At 48.8% G+C, this 16,172-nt stretch overlaps 2 protein-coding genes across 4 annotated transcripts in view; both read right to left on the bottom strand.

Moving 5' to 3' along the window:
• kiaa0586 (KIAA0586 ortholog) overlaps nucleotides 1-16,172 on the bottom strand; it is a 30,915-nt gene that overhangs the window by 11,165 nt on the left and 3,578 nt on the right. For all 3 annotated transcript variants that reach the window (XM_005751755.1, XM_005751757.1, XM_005751759.1), the window contains exons 2-7: nucleotides 15,842-15,911; nucleotides 15,534-15,765; nucleotides 15,310-15,380; nucleotides 15,093-15,177; nucleotides 14,829-14,919; nucleotides 12,736-12,847 (exon numbers count right to left, since the gene is read on the bottom strand). In XM_005751755.1, the coding sequence (XP_005751812.1) occupies nucleotides 12,736-12,847; nucleotides 14,829-14,919; nucleotides 15,093-15,177; nucleotides 15,310-15,380; nucleotides 15,534-15,765; nucleotides 15,842-15,911 (661 nt within the window). The remainder of the gene's footprint in view (nucleotides 1-12,735; nucleotides 12,848-14,828; nucleotides 14,920-15,092; nucleotides 15,178-15,309; nucleotides 15,381-15,533; nucleotides 15,766-15,841; nucleotides 15,912-16,172) is intronic.
• On the bottom strand, nucleotides 6,325-9,937 carry irf2bpl (interferon regulatory factor 2 binding protein-like). Its single transcript, XM_005751754.2, has one exon. It carries the CDS (start codon nucleotides 9,697-9,699, stop codon nucleotides 7,987-7,989), a length of 1,713 nt encoding a protein of 570 aa, XP_005751811.1. The 5' UTR covers nucleotides 9,700-9,937; the 3' UTR covers nucleotides 6,325-7,986.

Here is a 16,172-nt window from a genome sequence, read left to right as displayed (position 1 = left end):
ACACACACACACACACACACACACACAGCGGGCCGTCGGAAGCGTCTGGAATCACTCTGAGGACAGTGTGACTCACGCAGCGAGGACATTGATGCGTTGGCGCCTTCACATCGTGGGGAGTTTGCAGGTACAAACTACATAAAGTGAAAACCACACAGTATCACAAAATGGTCTCAGAATATCAAAACTAAAATATACAGACTGAGGAGGATGTACGCAATGATGCGAGCTCGGAGAGGAACGCCCCCCCGAGGCTCGCAAGCGAGTCCCACCGTAACATCGCGACTATGGCCTGACAGAACAGAGTTCGGTTATTTCTGATGATACAACAGAGACGTTCTGAGGTCCCTCAGAAACGTCTGACCCAGGGCGATTTTATGAATGAATCATAGCACCTCAGCTTGCCTCTCCCCTGCTCTGGCTGTAGCGCCGTTGCTGCCAGAGCGATGGTGGCTGAGACGCAGCGGAGCGGAGGTGTAAGTGCCTGGCTTAAAACAGGACGTTAGCTGCATTTAACCGTCAGTTATTCTTTATATAGTTGGTAGGAGTCAGACCATGTTTCTGTTAGCTGAAAACATTACAGCAGGTAACCTATAGTGTTGGAAACGTGTTTTCCGACGATGTTTGCTGCCCTACAATCCGTCCTGCTCTGTAGTAAAATCAGCGACATTTGACCGTCCTGTTGCTCCCATTGAAATTTATGCAGCCTATTTAAAATCTAAATCTTTAAACTGTCCGCAGCCTACTGCTGTTACCACTGTCCTGTTTGAAATGGAATGAGAGAAGCTGGTTATTTTGTCATATGTGCCAAGATTAAACCCAGGAGCCACATTCAGGTAAAAGTGTAAGAACAAATGATCTGTGTTTCAATATTTATCTTTTATTAGATGTACATGTGGTTTGGTTATTTGCCTTTTGGTTGAAAGTACACTGAGAGAAGACTTTTCATTAGTGATCTTAATAGTATTTGTTTTTTCATATTAATGTAATTTTTTATCTAATTGAATACAATCTATTTAAAAATAATAATAATAATAATAATAATAATAATAATAATGGATTGCATTTTTTATAGCGCTTTCCAAGGCACCCAAAGCGCTTTACAATTCCACTATTCATTCACACACAGGTGGAGGCAGCTACGGTTGTAGCCACAGCTGCCCTGGGGCAGAAGCGAGGCTGCCATATCGCACCATCGGCCCCTCTGGCCAACACCAGCAGGCGGTAGGTGAAGTGAATCTCTGTCAAAAAAATGCAGTCAGTTTACTTCTTACTCACTATGAGCATCATTCATTATCCTCCCCAGTAATTAAGGTTAGGATATGTATTTTTTCTATTCCAATCCATTCTTCTTTAGCAGCATTTAACCTTGATCAGATTTGATGGTTTTGTTACAGACTTTTCAAAAAAGTGTTTTGCTTTTCTTTCACAAATGTGGGATTAAATTGTGTTAAAATGTACAAAACAGTGATGTCATGCTTTGTGACGAGGACCCAGGCACAGAGACACTTGATGAATTCAAGAATCTTATGATTTAATAAAGAAATTTGCAGACTTGCACAGAGATGGTAAAATTATGATGACTGATAACGGAGATGAAGACAACAGACGACGAGGACAGGGAGGAACAGGGGTTTAAATGCACCAAGGAGACAGTCAGAAGGAACTCGGGACAACTGGAGACATGTAGGGATGCAGGGACTGACAGAGACGGGGAAGACGTGTCATTGTAACGAGTAAAGTTTATCTTGCCTGGCTGGGCAGTTCTCTGGGTGCTCAGCACGCCCAAAGCTCTGATCCTAGAATCGCCCCTGGTCTGACCTTCATCTCAGAAGGTCCAAACGCCCTCAGCTAAAGTCGTGACGCTCGCTGAAGCTGGAAATGTGGCGGTGGGTGGGGATAAAATGGGCGCCGCTGTCAACTTGCCCTCTGTCATTTAATCGCTCAGAAACTATCACAAACAGCTGCTGCAGGCTGTCTGCTGCTGCTGTTGCTAGGCAACACCCCAGTGGTTTCTCATGGTGACAGCGAGCAGAGATGCTGATGGAGGAAACGGGCGGGGGGAGGGGGCCCGGGCCTCCCCTTCCTCCTCTCTGTAGACCTTTACATGCCAGCAATAATTCATGAGCGCCGTAGTAACGGCTGCGGATGACTATTAATGCCGCGTCTTTGTGCTTCACCCTTTTCTTTGTCCTTGTGCTTCCCTTCAGCGCTCCGAGCACGCTGCGTGTTCGACACACGAGCTAAAACCGGATCGGTGCAGGCCCACGTGGACCGCATTCCTTCGATGATTAATGCTGAGCACAGGTGGACTGCTGTGCTGCCTGAATGTGGACCCGAACGGGCTAACCTGCCTAGGACAGATGTGGAGCCACATGTGTGGTGGGGTCTGGGTCTAATACTTAAACATGTTAAATAAAGAGAGTCCCTGTGTGTGGCACGAGGCCCTGTGGGTGAGTTTCAGCAGGCAGACCCGGCTTAACTGCTGAACTACCTGAGACAAAATCCATTATGGTTAAATGTGGACCAAAAAGGGACACTTTGTGGACGTAGACCCCCCTCCCCCTTTGCTGCCGTACAGGCTAAATGTGGACCTGCCACACACAGCTGGCTGAATGCTGACTGAACCTAAGTGGGGTACATGAAGTGGAATAGACACACAGCGGGTGGAAAATGTCAGGTGGGCCAGATGTGGTTCAAATATCATGACATAGCTGACATCTGGCCCACATAAAGCGTTTTAGCATCCGGACTCCAAAATACGGATCCGCTGCAGGTGTGGAGCTAAATCAAGTTTGCATGAAATCTGCAGCACGAGCTGAAGTCGACCAATCGCGCGACATAAAAACACAGCGAGACGGAGGCTTCTGAGCGGGCGAGCGGGCGAGTGGGGGAGGGTCGACACCACAAACAGTAATAGGTGTGTGTGTGGGGTTGGGGGGGCCGGCGGGGAGTGCTGATGGACATAAAAAAAAGAAAAAAAAAAAAAAAAAAAAAAAAAGAGTGCTGACATCATCGTCTTAAATGCAGTCAACGCCGTGACACGCAGAGAGGGGTGGGGGCTTGTTTATCGGCACAAATGTGAAGTTATTGACGCCTACGATTACGATTCTGTCAGTGTTTAAAGAGCGGCCGATCACTGCAGCGCTTGTCTCTGCACATTCCTGAATAAATTATGTCTTTAAATGTGAAGCTGGTAACCATGGCAACAGCATCCTCCTCCACGGCTACAGCGAACGAAGAGGAGGGGGAGAGAACCGACCGCGGTGCTGCGCAGACAGATGAATCAAACCTCGCTGCGACTCCATGTCTTTATTTAGCTCTGCACATTCAGCCCACGTGAGCGCCGACTCACTGACGGAGGCTCTGCCCACTCCGCCTAACTCAACTGTGTCTGAACATGGAGACTGATCCAAGCTGGCATTCTTCACCGCACTGTGCCAGACTTCAGACTTTTCAGTTTTCGAGCGGATGCTGTCATGCTTCTGTGGTTCAGGATAAACATGACGCTTCTAACAATGAGCTCAGGCAGGGAGCCCCAGACATCCCATGAAACCACCTATATCACCTGTTATTGCAATTTATGACCTTTCAACTGCAAGGGAACTTTGTCAATATCTACGTTTTATCCAGTAAGGATAGCTCGCAGAGAGGCTGCCTCCTCTGTGATCAGAACAGCGAGCGCGACACCCTTGAGCTCTAGGCAACCGTGTCGTCCCCACACGCCGCGATCAGCCACAGAATGTGAAAACATTCAGAGCAGCCGCTGATGTTGTGGATGTCCCGACTCGCTCTCAGAGCGCGAGAAACGAGCTGCAGGTTTGAGAGCAGCTTGCTGTAAATCCACACACCTGCAGCATTGTGTCTTTGTCTGAGCCGCTTCGGCTGCTGCAGCTGCACGCACAAAAACACTCTGTCAGACACTGCGCGGCCAATCAGAGCGCAGCAGAGGTGAACTGAGCAGATGCAGTTTCTGGATCTTAATACGACGCCGTGTCTTTAATCAGAGTCCTTGCTGTCTCGTTAACAAACTCCTGATGCAGTACCGGTACTACCATTACTGCAGTACTCGCTGTACTTGTAGTTTCTTGCTGCATTGCAGATTTTCTCTTTGAACAACAAAAACACCCCTGGTGTGTGTGTGTGTGTGTGTGGACAGTGATGGTTAAGGTGCCCTTGGCTCAGTGCAGCAGCTCGCTGTGTGAATGCTAACCACGCTGATCTGCGTTTCTGCTGGTTACACTTTGGTGCCGCTCGGCTCCTTCTCACATGATCATTTCTAACATTTGTGACTCCAACATGTGGCTCGGGGGCCACATCTGGCCCACCAAACAGTCCAACACAGCCCGAAAATGGACGAGTTCCTCGAGCTTTCATTACAATGCTGATCACGTTTGGTGACAAAGGAAAGGTCACAGTTCAAGTGAATGTAAAATGAAAAGTAAGGCTCAACATTTCGTGTTTCTTCATCAACGCATAGACAGCAGAGAAAGTTTCGCTCTTGGCTTCAAGTCAATCAAATCTGCATCTTTGTCAAATACAAATGTTGGAATTACAAGAACATAAAAGCGTCCATGTGAAGACGCTGAGTGCAGGATTTCAGGAGCTGACAAATTCAGAAAATACCTGTGCTGTGTTTAAGCTCCACAGCGAACGGTGGAAATGTGGCTGTTTTCCCTGAGAGGCCTGGATTTGATCCGAACACAACTTCCTGAAGACGTAAAGATCAATAAGTGAGACGCTCCAGTGTTCTTACTTTAGCTGGACTTCTGGAAAAACAGGTGAGCCGCTCCATCACAGCCTGACTCAGTTTCTACTGAAAGAAGCCTTTAGCCACAGGACGTGAGTGATTCCAGCACCAGAATTTCAAAATAAAGTCGAGTGTGGCATTAAAGAAACGTCACGTTTGACAGAAAAGGAATTTATTACAACCGACTCAGCTCCAAGGCACGTTACAAGATCAAATGTGTTAGTTTCATTTTTATCTGAACAGAAACACAAAACAAGCTGAACCTTAATGTGAGGCAGGAACAGAGAGGAGGGGCTTCTTATTGCAGTACAAAATATATTAGAAAGGAAAAATTAAATTCAAATTCAAAATGATAATATGAATAAATTATTTCTATAAAAATAAAAAAAAATTGCTTTTTTTGTTGTTTTCTTTACAGACACGACTTTCTAATGTAAAAATGGAGCATGTGTTAGTGACTACCGGCTGCCTCACACTGAACCTCCTAAACACCACGGCACTGACCACGCCTTCATCTCCACGACAACACAACACGCTCGTTTCTTTGTTAAACACGTTTTCTAAAACATCCACATGTAGAATATTTATAAGTTCAGCTGTCTGCTCCAAACTCGGCTGGAACCTGGACGGAGGGAAGACGGCGTGTGCACGGTTTCCTCTTTGATGTCACAAAACATCTGACACAGTTTAAGTACAAAAGGTTTTTTTCTGTTTTACATTTAGATCATGACACAAGGTAGAAACGAAACACAATTCCAAGGGTCGTTTAAACATGACTCTACGTCCTGCTCGTCTGTTTTTAATGCTGATTTATTCGTTTACATCTGCAGTGAAACGTCGGCATAATTATACTCTGACACCGTTGGCTTTCCGGGCAGAAGAAACAAACTTCCTGTTTAGTCTCTCCGACAGCCGTCAGAGAGCTAGCGTGTTCACGGGTCTCACTTCCTGTCCAGTTCAAACAGAAGAAAACCAGCAAACGAGCAGCAGATGTGTTCATCGAGGTGACTTTACCTTCCAACTGTCAGGGCCAAAGTCGAGGCGTTTTTGGTTGGTTCACTTCAAACCACTGGAACCAGTTTGTCCACAGCAGAAACTCTCTGCATTTGGGAGTTAACTTGTTTTAACTTGACTGAAAATGAAGAATTCATCAGTCTGACCTCCATCTTTGCGTTTGCTTTGTGGATCCAGGTGCAACAGAAACATAACATTTATTCGCTGGACGAATCCAACTATGAAGTTTGTTTGTTTTTTAAAGCCCAGAAAGTTTCTATAAGCGAGTTATGAGGAGCAAACACGCACAGCTGAACGGTGACGGCTCACGGCTGCAGCGAGTCAGAGTCTGTACTCGTCTCAAAGCTGGTGCAGAGATCAGTCACGAGCGAACGCGGCCGCGCCTCCTCTCAGCCATGTTGGGTTAGAGGAGGTGAACTGATGCTGCAGCTGTTTCAGGCGAGGAGCGGCTCTGTAAACAGCATGACGCCCGTTTCATCCGCACGTCCAACAAGCCTGAGGTTAAAGTTCAAGTCTGCACACAGCCAGTTATTGTCTAATCATCTTAAGCTCAACCCCCCCCCCCCTTCTGCCGACGTGCCACAGGAGTGACGGTCTACCGCCGAGAACGTTACCGAGCTGATCTTTGTGCGACGCCTCGTTAAAGGCACCAAAACCACGAGTAATAACTTAACAAAGGCTCTGTGAGCTCACAGCGGACGGTGGCGATCGTTGTGACGATCCGTTCAAGACGAGTGTGTGTGCACGCTCACAGTGAGGACGCCTGACACAGGTATGGACCTGCTGTGAGCGTGCTCCACAGCTTCAGCTGCATTTCTGGAATAACCCTTCATGAAGAGCCCCTCCAGCTGCGGCGAGTGCGGCTCCACAGAGTGGGAACGTGGAGCGACGGATTGTAAGTGAGCGCTTTCTCCTCCTGAAACGGCGTCCTACCGGCCGCTTCCTGCAGTGGGAACGTGCACAAAGACGCCCTGAAACTCCCCGCCGGTCTCATCGCTGCTAACAGACCTTTGCTTCACAACAGTCACAGCCTGATGTCATTCTGAGATCACGAGCTTGATGATGTCCACGACGTTAATTAGAAAGAGTCAAAGGTAATAAACGCTGAACGTGAGCAACGCCTCCCCTCCACGCGTTTCTCCACCCGGTCGTCAACGGGTTCGTTTATCAAACAGGAAGAATTTACGACCATTTAAAACAAACATAACTGATGTGAGTTTCACTGTGAGAAGTGTGACGGCGACTCGGACACAAACTGTGACTGTATGTTAACCAAACTCCAGACGAACATGAGCAACGGCAGGAGCGACACCTGGACCCACACAACAGGCACAGATTAACGTCAGTAATGTTCCATGTTTCAGTCAAACTGTTTCAGTCTGTGAGCACATCATCCTGAACAACAGACAAAAACACAAACGACTCATTCACAAAGTAAACGCGCAAGTTTAAACGCCAGACAAACCAAAGATCACTCTGATGTCATACATCGGAGTTTGTTGGATAATTTGGACGATTACATTTTTCTTATAAATTTTAACATATTTCTTTGTTTCAAAATAAGAATCGCCTGCTTGTCCGAGACGTTTATTAAACTGCATCACGATAATCTCCGTTTCAAGCCTTCAACGTATTTTTGTCAGGTTTTCTTTACAGATGCAGAAACGGGCTGACGGTTCGGCGCAGTGGTCACACATTTGTACTCATGGGTGTAATGACACACACACACACACACACACACACACACACACACCTGTAATAACATGAACTCATTTTAACAGAATATTGAGGTTATTTTAAGCCTCACAGTAAAGAAGACTGAGTGCTGGGCAGAAACTATAGCATGCATGATCTTACTGCACACACACGGAGCTGGAGGCAGCTCGACGTATAAACTGAAGAGTGTCAGCGCTGCTTTGGATCAGTAACACTCATTTATTTTACTGACGCCAGGTTGAAACTCAACCTTTGACCTCCGTCACATCAAAAACAGACGATGACAAAGGAAGGTGGAAAGTGTTAAATCAGAAAAGCTTTCACGTGATCACCAGTCCAGACTCTAAACGACTGAAACAGTTTGCTGTTCTTCATGGTTTGAATATTTGACTGAGTTTAAGTTAGAGCGAATCTCTGTGGGGGGCAGGCTGAAGTACCTCGACCTGGGCTGTTATCCAGGGAATATAAAAAACAAAGTCTGGGCTTGAGGCTCCAGCACCTCCTCCTCAGGGGTCCCTCTCCTTCTTTACCTTCACATCTCCAGCCAGGATGGTGGAAATCTCCCCCTGCATAAATGCCCAGGGCACGTTGGAGCCGACTAGCGGGCACTTGTCCCCACTGGGGCAGTACACCTCCCCGGAAGCCCCTTGGGCCTTGATGCTCTCCCGGGAGCAGGGGAAGCAGAACTTGTGTCCGGGGACGGAGGGACACTGCACGAAGTGAGTGTCCTCCAGGCGCTCGTGGCAGATGGTGCAACATAGCGGTCCGCTGTTGGCCACGGGGGAGTCGGGCACGCTCTGCGCGTGCACCTGGTCCTGCGCGGGCAGCCCGAGGTCCCCGTTGCGGGAGGAGAGGCGCCTTTGGCCGGAGGCTGAGGCCGGGGACGCCGGGCTGCCGGCCGCGTGCCTGGAGTGCGCGGCGGAGTCTCTGTCCTTGCCGGGCGAGTGCGCGTTACCGAGCGCGTCCGCCACTGACATGAGCGCGGCCATGGGGGACTGTCCGTTCTGCGGCGGGGCGGTGGCGGATTCCGGTGGGGTCTTGAGGGCCTCGCCCGGGCCCCCGAGCCACTGCTGCCGCTGCTGCTCGTCCGCAGAGTCCGGCTCCGGGGAGGCCTTCCTCTTCCTCAGCCCGGGCCGGGAGCCCCCCGCCCGTCCTGGCGGCAGCGGGAAGCCGCCGTCGGCGTGCGGCTGCGGTAGCAGCTCTACGGACAGCGGCTCCCGAAAGAAGCGCAGCGGCTCCGGCAGCAGGTCCCCGAGCAGCCGCCAGTCCCCGGAGCCCGGCTTCTTCTCGTACTCCAGGTACTTAAAGCCGGACGACAGCCCGCGCCCGTAGTCTTTCATGCAGTCCTGGTACATCTGCTTGGCCACCCCCGAGGCGCTGGAGAACACCGTCCCGGAACCGCTCGGGTACTCGATGAACAGCTTCAGCTCATGCTCCGCGCCGGGCTTCGACGCGGCGTCGAAGGCGAACACGCGGCCCAACAGCGCGTGGTCCTTCTTGAAGCGGACGTCGAAGGGCGTGCTTCCGGTGAGCGCAAGCAGCGTGTCGCGCACGGCCTTCGGCCGGCCCGCCCACTCTTCCTGGCGGCTCCGCAGGCTGTCGCTCAACTCTGCCAGCACCTCCGCGTTGCGCTGCTTCTCTTTCAGCTCCCGGTCCGGGTCGGCGGCGGAAACCGAGGCGGGCCGCTTCGCCCCGGGCTCGGCCCGGCCCGTCTGCGGCAGCAGGCTGGGTGGCACGGCGGCGGACGGCGGTCCGGCGGGGGTCCTGCCGCGGGAGTTCGGGCTCTGGCGGTTCAGCTCCGGCGGGCCGTCGTCCTTGAAGCCGTTCGGTCCTCCGAGCCCGGTGGGCGGCCTGACGCCGTAGTCGAAGCGTCCCAGCGAGTAGCGGTCCGTCCCGGGATGCTGGGGCTTGGCTGCACCATCCGCCGGGTGGTGGTGGTGGCTCGGCGGCTCTTTGCCGCTTAGTATGGCCGCCTGGCTCTTCGTCGCCCCGGGCTGCTGCTGCGGGGGCGCTCCCGCGGCGCCGCGGGCCTCCTGGAAGCCGTGAGCGCGCTTCAGGTGGCGGGCAGTCTCGATGACGAACTCGATCCGGTCCGCGCCCTCATAGTTGACGCATCCGCGGCACACGGGCTCCGTGAAGTCCCAGATCATGGCCCAAGGCATGCGCGGCAGGTCGCACAGGTAGCACGACTGCCGGCGGGACACCTGCGGGGAGGACATGTTCCCTCTGCCGGCCCCCTGCCTCCTCCTCCGGGCAGCCGCTTCACCAGCTCCCGCTAAAACTGCGACACGCCGCCGGACTGCGGAGCCTCCTCTGAGCTTATTGTTCCTCCTCCTCTTCCTCCTGCTGCTGTAGCTCCGTGTGCTGCTGCAGAGATGGAGGGAGGAGGAGGAGGAGGGAGCTCTGCCTTTTTTTTCCCTGCATGCATCACTCCCGGGGAAGCGGAGGAATTCAGATTGTTACCCCCTCTCACACAATGCCACCTGGTGGAGTAGCTGACGTCACCGTCCCTCCCCCTCCATGATCTCACTTGTTGCCCTCGTTCTTCCCCCATCTGTGTCACCCCCACCTCCTCCTCTTCATCCTGTATTTGTCATATCCAGGTAAAGAAGAAGCCCGCTCCACCTGCAGCACTCCAGCTGCCGGGGTTCACGGGTCTGACCCCAGCACACACGGTCCGGAGGGGGCACACAGCGGGAGGGCTGAGGCCTCTCCCCCCATCATATTTTTGTCTGTAGTTTGTGGGGCTGTTCACGAGTCATCATAAAAGTATCACGGCTTGTTTCTTTAACCCTTGTATGGTGTTCGGGTCTGTGAGACCCGTGTTCAGTTTTTTTCAAAAGAAAAATTAAACAATTAATTATTTTTTCACGTGTAAATGTGTTGTCTTTCCACTCACTCCACTTGATTATAACTGATTTATTTATAACATTTTATATAAAAGAAAAACGAGAAGCACATTAATTCATAAATGTGATCTAACAAAGGTAAAGGGAAAAAATTAACCATGTTTGCTGTTCATATGTCTTGTAATTGGGATGAAGTAAACATCTGTTGAGTAATTTAACATAAAATTGTTTGATAGTGTTAATTTGGAAAGCCAAAACTCTAGCGGGTCCACCAGACCCATGAACACTGGCTGAGTAACAAAAATACGAACACCACACAAGGGTTAAATAACTCCTGCTCCTTTTACCAGTCTTTGGCTTTTGAGGGTGGGGGTCTGCTGCCCCCCCCTGAGAAGAAACTCTGAGATCAACGCCCCCCTCCTCAGAGGAAACAACAGCATAGGTGTTTCATCACCTCACAGCAGTTTAAGGTGGAATATTAAAGGTGGACCCTGGGGTTTTGGGCTGCAGAGGCATCCGTGTTGCTAGGCAGGTTTTACCTCTCTGCTCCAACCCACCCCTCCTCTCTCTCAGTATGCACTGAGCCTCGATCGCCCTCGCTGCTCTGATGTTTCTTTGGTTTCTGTCTTCAGAGCTCAGTAAAGTTAATTTATGCTCTTGTTTGAACCCTCAGTGTAGCTGTGCAGCACAGTTAAATAAATAAGCGATAAGTAAAAATCAGTCTTGTGATGTGTAACACATGCAGTATACTACGGTAATCAGCAAAGGATTACTGTGGTATACTGTAAATCTCTTTAGATTAAAGCAAAGAACTGACCAATAGGAGAGGTTTGTTTGCCTCTTTCCTTCCCCTCATGTGTCTCCTGATCGAGGTGCCGTGCAGTCAGACATGATGTGACGTGATGGGCAGCTCTCTGACCCGAGCCTCTCAGTGCTCAGAGCACGTCTGACTGTGGAAAATATCCCGATTTTCCACACAGCAGCTTCAGCTCTGCTGCAGACAGCAATCACATCACTGAGCAATGAGTCTCTGTGGAGCTGTCCGCACGCAGTTCATCAAACAGGCGGAAAAATAAAAACTACACTAGTTTCAAGCAGAGTGTGCACAAACAGGATGGGGTTACCTCACAGCCTGTAACTCACAGAGGGACTTGGCTGCAGTTTGGCCTTGGCTGTCACAGTCACCTGCTCATTCATAACAATAAAAGACGTCTGTTCGTACAGAAACCTCACAGCAACACAAACACGTCCACAGTCCAGTTAGCACGAGCTAGCAACTACACCCACCTGTCAGTCAAGGAGGCCACGCCCCTGTTATGTAACCTTGCCTTGACAGAGTTTACACAGGTGAGTTATGAAAATATGCACTACACTGGTGCATTCTGGGAATATTGCGGTTTTTCAGTTATCAGCAGTGGGTGGCGGCTTTGGCTTAGTGCCATCGCCATAAACACACAAAAGCATCTGCGTGCCTCTCATGGATACTGCTGGCGTTGCCATGGAAACGTGCGAGGAGAAGCTGCAGAATACAGGATCAACTGTAGCACCCCCCCCCACCCCACCCCCCACACACACACTATGAATGATTATGCAAATGCAGCGACGCAGACCTGCTGTAGCATTCAGACACTCCCAGGCTCCTTTATGTCTCCACCTGCTCCAGTCTTCACACAGCACTCCGACTGACCGAGCAGACCAATCAGCACCTCCACATGCTCTCACATGACCTTTCATCGCTTTAGCTGAAGCATCACTGCACAGGAACTAATCTAACCTTTGTCTCTAAAACACACGAGGGCTTCACTCTGCTCTTCCACCGCAGGAAAATCACTGGCTTGTTTTTTCATAGGTGGGTTTAACTGACTCAGACCAAACGGTGACCACATGCAGATCACTGATAGTAATGTGTGTCGACACCTCTGAAGGCTTCTTTAAACCAGGAGAAAGCCCGTTTAGAGCCCGGCAGTCAAACCAGTTCTGTGCACATCTGAATCCAGCTTGGAGTCAGTTTGTGACTTACAGGATTTTATTTGCCTCCATTTTCAGCTTCAGCTGATTATTCGGTTCACGTGGATCTGTGCGAATAATCAAACATCTTTATCTTTCTTTCTTAAATAAACACACGAAAAACGTAATAAAGATTTGTTTTTGTGCTGGCCCTGCATCCCTTCAGATCTCCATGTGTGCTCACTGAACGCGTCACATAAATAAGAACAACCAAAAAACCAAGAGTCCTTCTGAGCATGTTGATTGGTGGCTGTTTAATATGCAGGTTCAAGCTTTTCCAGGTGTGTCAGGAGTGCACCTGAACCCTGAGCCTGTTTCCTGTCTGTGTCTCTCAGTCTCTGTTTAACAAAACCGCCTCCATCAAACCCACAAAAACATCCTCCCCCCTCCCCCCTTCACCTGGTTTGATCTGCCCATTGGTCAAGGCGATGCGTTTCCATGGTAACTGGGGCAGGAGGGACAGCTACATTTGGCAAGGAGCTCGGTGGCTGGGCGCCGAGGCTGTTTGCTGCTGCAGTGAAGAAGAAGACAAATCAGAGACGGAGGTTAATCATCCATGAAGTTTCAATGTTTTCCAGGCCTGGAAAGCCTGGAAAGGTGTACAAGGATTTTCCAGGTGGATCTCATGAAGATGTTGAAAGCATATTTCAGAATTTCAGACATGAATTTTGCGATATTTGCCTCGACAGATGTGCACACACACACACACACATACACACATCTAAATTCAGCACTGAAGCTAAAAAAAATAGTCACGCTACTACAAACACTCTGGTTACCATGACAACTGTCTCCATCCGATTGTTCAGTCTAACGTCACTAGCCGTGTCTGGGTCTAAACTCCGCTGCAGGTCCATATATCAAACGATCACTATGGCATTACTGAGAGTTGAAAAACTGTCTAAAGTCTTTCATCTTTAATAAAATGATCAGCGTTCTGCTCTACCAGGTGTAACAATTGAGTTTAACATCCAGGCATCCATGAAAATGGAATTTATGACATTTAACGGAGTTAGAAGCTAACGAGCTAACTCCCTGCTAACTTCTATCTAAATACAATATAGCATGTCCTGACTGCGGAGTTTTAGAAAAAAAATTTAAACGTACAGCTCTGCTATCACTTCCAGCATAAATGAAGACAGAAAACTAAACAGCAGTGACGTTTGTAGGGTTACTGAAGTTTGGCTAGCTGGTATATAATGATGTGCTGCGTGACTGCTAGCGACACAGCTATGTTAGCATAATATAAACAAGCTAACTTTTTTTCCACTCGATAAAAGTTAACCTGAGTGTTCTCGTGGTCAGGAACAAATGTAATCACATGGCAGGATGCTGTAAAAGGACCAAACTTCAGCCAGGAGAACAACTGAGATAATCCATCCACAATACGAGGTTAGTCATTCATATACTGCTGCATGGGCTGGGCTGTAGTTACATCCTAAGGTTTTAAAAACTGAGCTTAAATAAATGATTAGCGGTAATAAAAGCCGAGGGAGGTCAACAGTGATCACTGACTGTTTTAGGAGCTTTTTGAGATCAAATAGAAGAAAATACAAAACATTAAACATGTTAACAACACAAAAGCCATATTAAACGCAGACTACTGTTTTTTTTTTTAAATATTAAACTTTATTAAGAAACAGTATACAGAACATGTATACAATCAGAACAAAATTAACATATGCCAGGGGGTGCAATACAAAGAATTACAAACATTCAAATAATTTGTAATTACTACAAATAGTAATAGTTTTCATAGCCTTTTTGTTAAGTGATCCACTAATCAATTTTATGTAACATAAAACATGATTATAGTAATGTTTAAAATTAGGTTAAACGCAGACTACTTTAGACCCGGAAGTAGGATTCGTTGCGTCATCACTGAACAACCGGATTGCCTGCAGTACTGACACACACACACACACACACACACTGCTGCCACCTGCTGGTTCACCTTCCTCATTACACCTCAGGGCTGACAGTCCAAAACTTAGTTATTTGTTTATCATTGTTTGTTATACACAAACAAATAACATTTTTATCATTTTAAGAGCTCAAAAATTCTCTGTATTTCTGCACTTTAAGTCCAAACAATGTGTTTTTAAATCAGCCATAAAATGAAAAAAATATTGGAAGATTTTTCAGTAACTGGATGAAAAAAAGAAAATGATTTTATTTTTTTACAGGGTTTTTGAAACAATTATGTTTCAGGTGTTTATCAGGCAGACAAACAGGTTGATATTTATAATCTATTGTTTGCTAAATAATTCAAAATGTCATGTGTGGGTCGGAACAGTACACAGCACAAACATGCATCTGCTCTGCTGTTGGTACACCTGTCCATGTTTCTGATTGGTAGCACACTGCAAACTCCACCTTCCTGTGACCTCCCCTGTACCAATGTGTGTAAGCTCCAGGCTGACCCACTGAGCTGATGTCAGGACTCACAGGACGCACCTCATGCTGACCAACACAAACTGCTGTGTGCTTACCTGCAGCATCCAGGTGTGTGACCTGCAGGTGCGTCGGCGGGTCTAAAGCATGGCCGCTCGCTATCCTGAGGGCTGATTCCAGCAGCTGGCTCTGATTGGAGGAGAGAAGTGCCAATGAAAGTGTAGAAAGAGACGCAGGAGGCGTCGCATCTTTATTCCTACAATTCCCAGGTTTTACATTTTCTTTGATTGGATAACACGTCTGACACGCCCTGCTGCTATTGTTCAGCACGGTGACATCATTAAAGGTGTTCCTGTACTCACCTGCAGCTGCACCTGCTGGCACTGCAGCATCTCCAGGTGCTGCAGTGTCTGCTGGCTCATGCTCCGCCCTCTGTCCCCACCCTCCCTGATGACACGGTGATGTCACAGTGATGTCACATCTCCACTTCATTTAAAGTGACTTTTTATAACACAGAATTATTTTTCTCTTATTGTTTTTGTTTTCAGCATAACGAGACGACAGGTGCACACAGTTTACCTGTCAGCTTGCAGCAGCTTCTGGATGCCGTCAGCCAGCTGAGCCACTCGAGCCTCCATATCAGACTGAGCCTGTAAACAAACACAAACAGAGGTGCTAAACATTAGCTGCAGTTCCTCTGATGTCCAGCAGAGGCAGCAGTGAGTCGGTCCCAGAGACTCACATGTGGAAAAAGCAGAAATAAACATGTGTACGGGCTGAATCGATCTATCAGCTGTACTCACCTTGAAGAGAGGAGCAGCAGCTGCCAAAGCTGCAGTGGCAGCGGCGGCGGCTGTGCTACTGGCATCTCCCAGGTCACCAGAGGACAGCGGCGTCTCCATCTGGACCCCAGCATCCTTCGCTGCATCCCGGGAGCTCAGAGCAGGGGCGTCCGGGGGGTTTCCCGCAGAGTGGAGCGGCATCGGGTCCAAGAAGTGAACTTTGACCTCCCTCCTGCGGGGGGCGCTGTGAGAGCTGAGCATCACAGATAAGATGAGATGTGTTTTTATGAGCAACCTGTAGCAAGTCTGAGGAAACACGTTTCACTCACCGCTGCTTCAAAGCCGCCAGCACGACTCCTCGACCCCCAGACGCAAACCGTGACGTAAGGACGTCGTCACCTGATGATGCAAGCAGAGGTGGAGTCAGTATTCTGATGATTAAAGATAAACACAGGACGTTTTACGACTCAATTGAATTGATTAATTATGGTGAGAAGTGTGAGAGTCTCGGAGGCTCACTCTCACACCGAGTCAAACTAAAATACAAAAAATATGAATTTTGATCTTTTTACGATCATGTGTGAAGAAATTCTGTCTAACGCAGGGGTGGACAATCTCAGTCCACGAGGGCCGGTGTCCCTGCAGGTTTTAGATCTCACC

The sequence above is a fragment of the Pundamilia nyererei genome, unplaced genomic scaffold (genome assembly GCF_000239375.1).
Source record: "Pundamilia nyererei isolate P.nyererei 1_Seehausen unplaced genomic scaffold, PunNye1.0 scaffold00325, whole genome shotgun sequence".
NCBI lineage: Eukaryota > Metazoa > Chordata > Actinopteri > Cichliformes > Cichlidae > Pundamilia > Pundamilia nyererei.
This window is presented reverse-complemented; position numbering and strand designations above follow the sequence as displayed.

Excerpts from the sequence above, each read along its gene's own strand:
- irf2bpl (XM_005751754.2), bottom strand. The coding sequence starts at position 9,699 with ATGTCCTCCCCGCAGGTGTCCCGCCGGCAGTCGTGCTACCTGTGCGAC.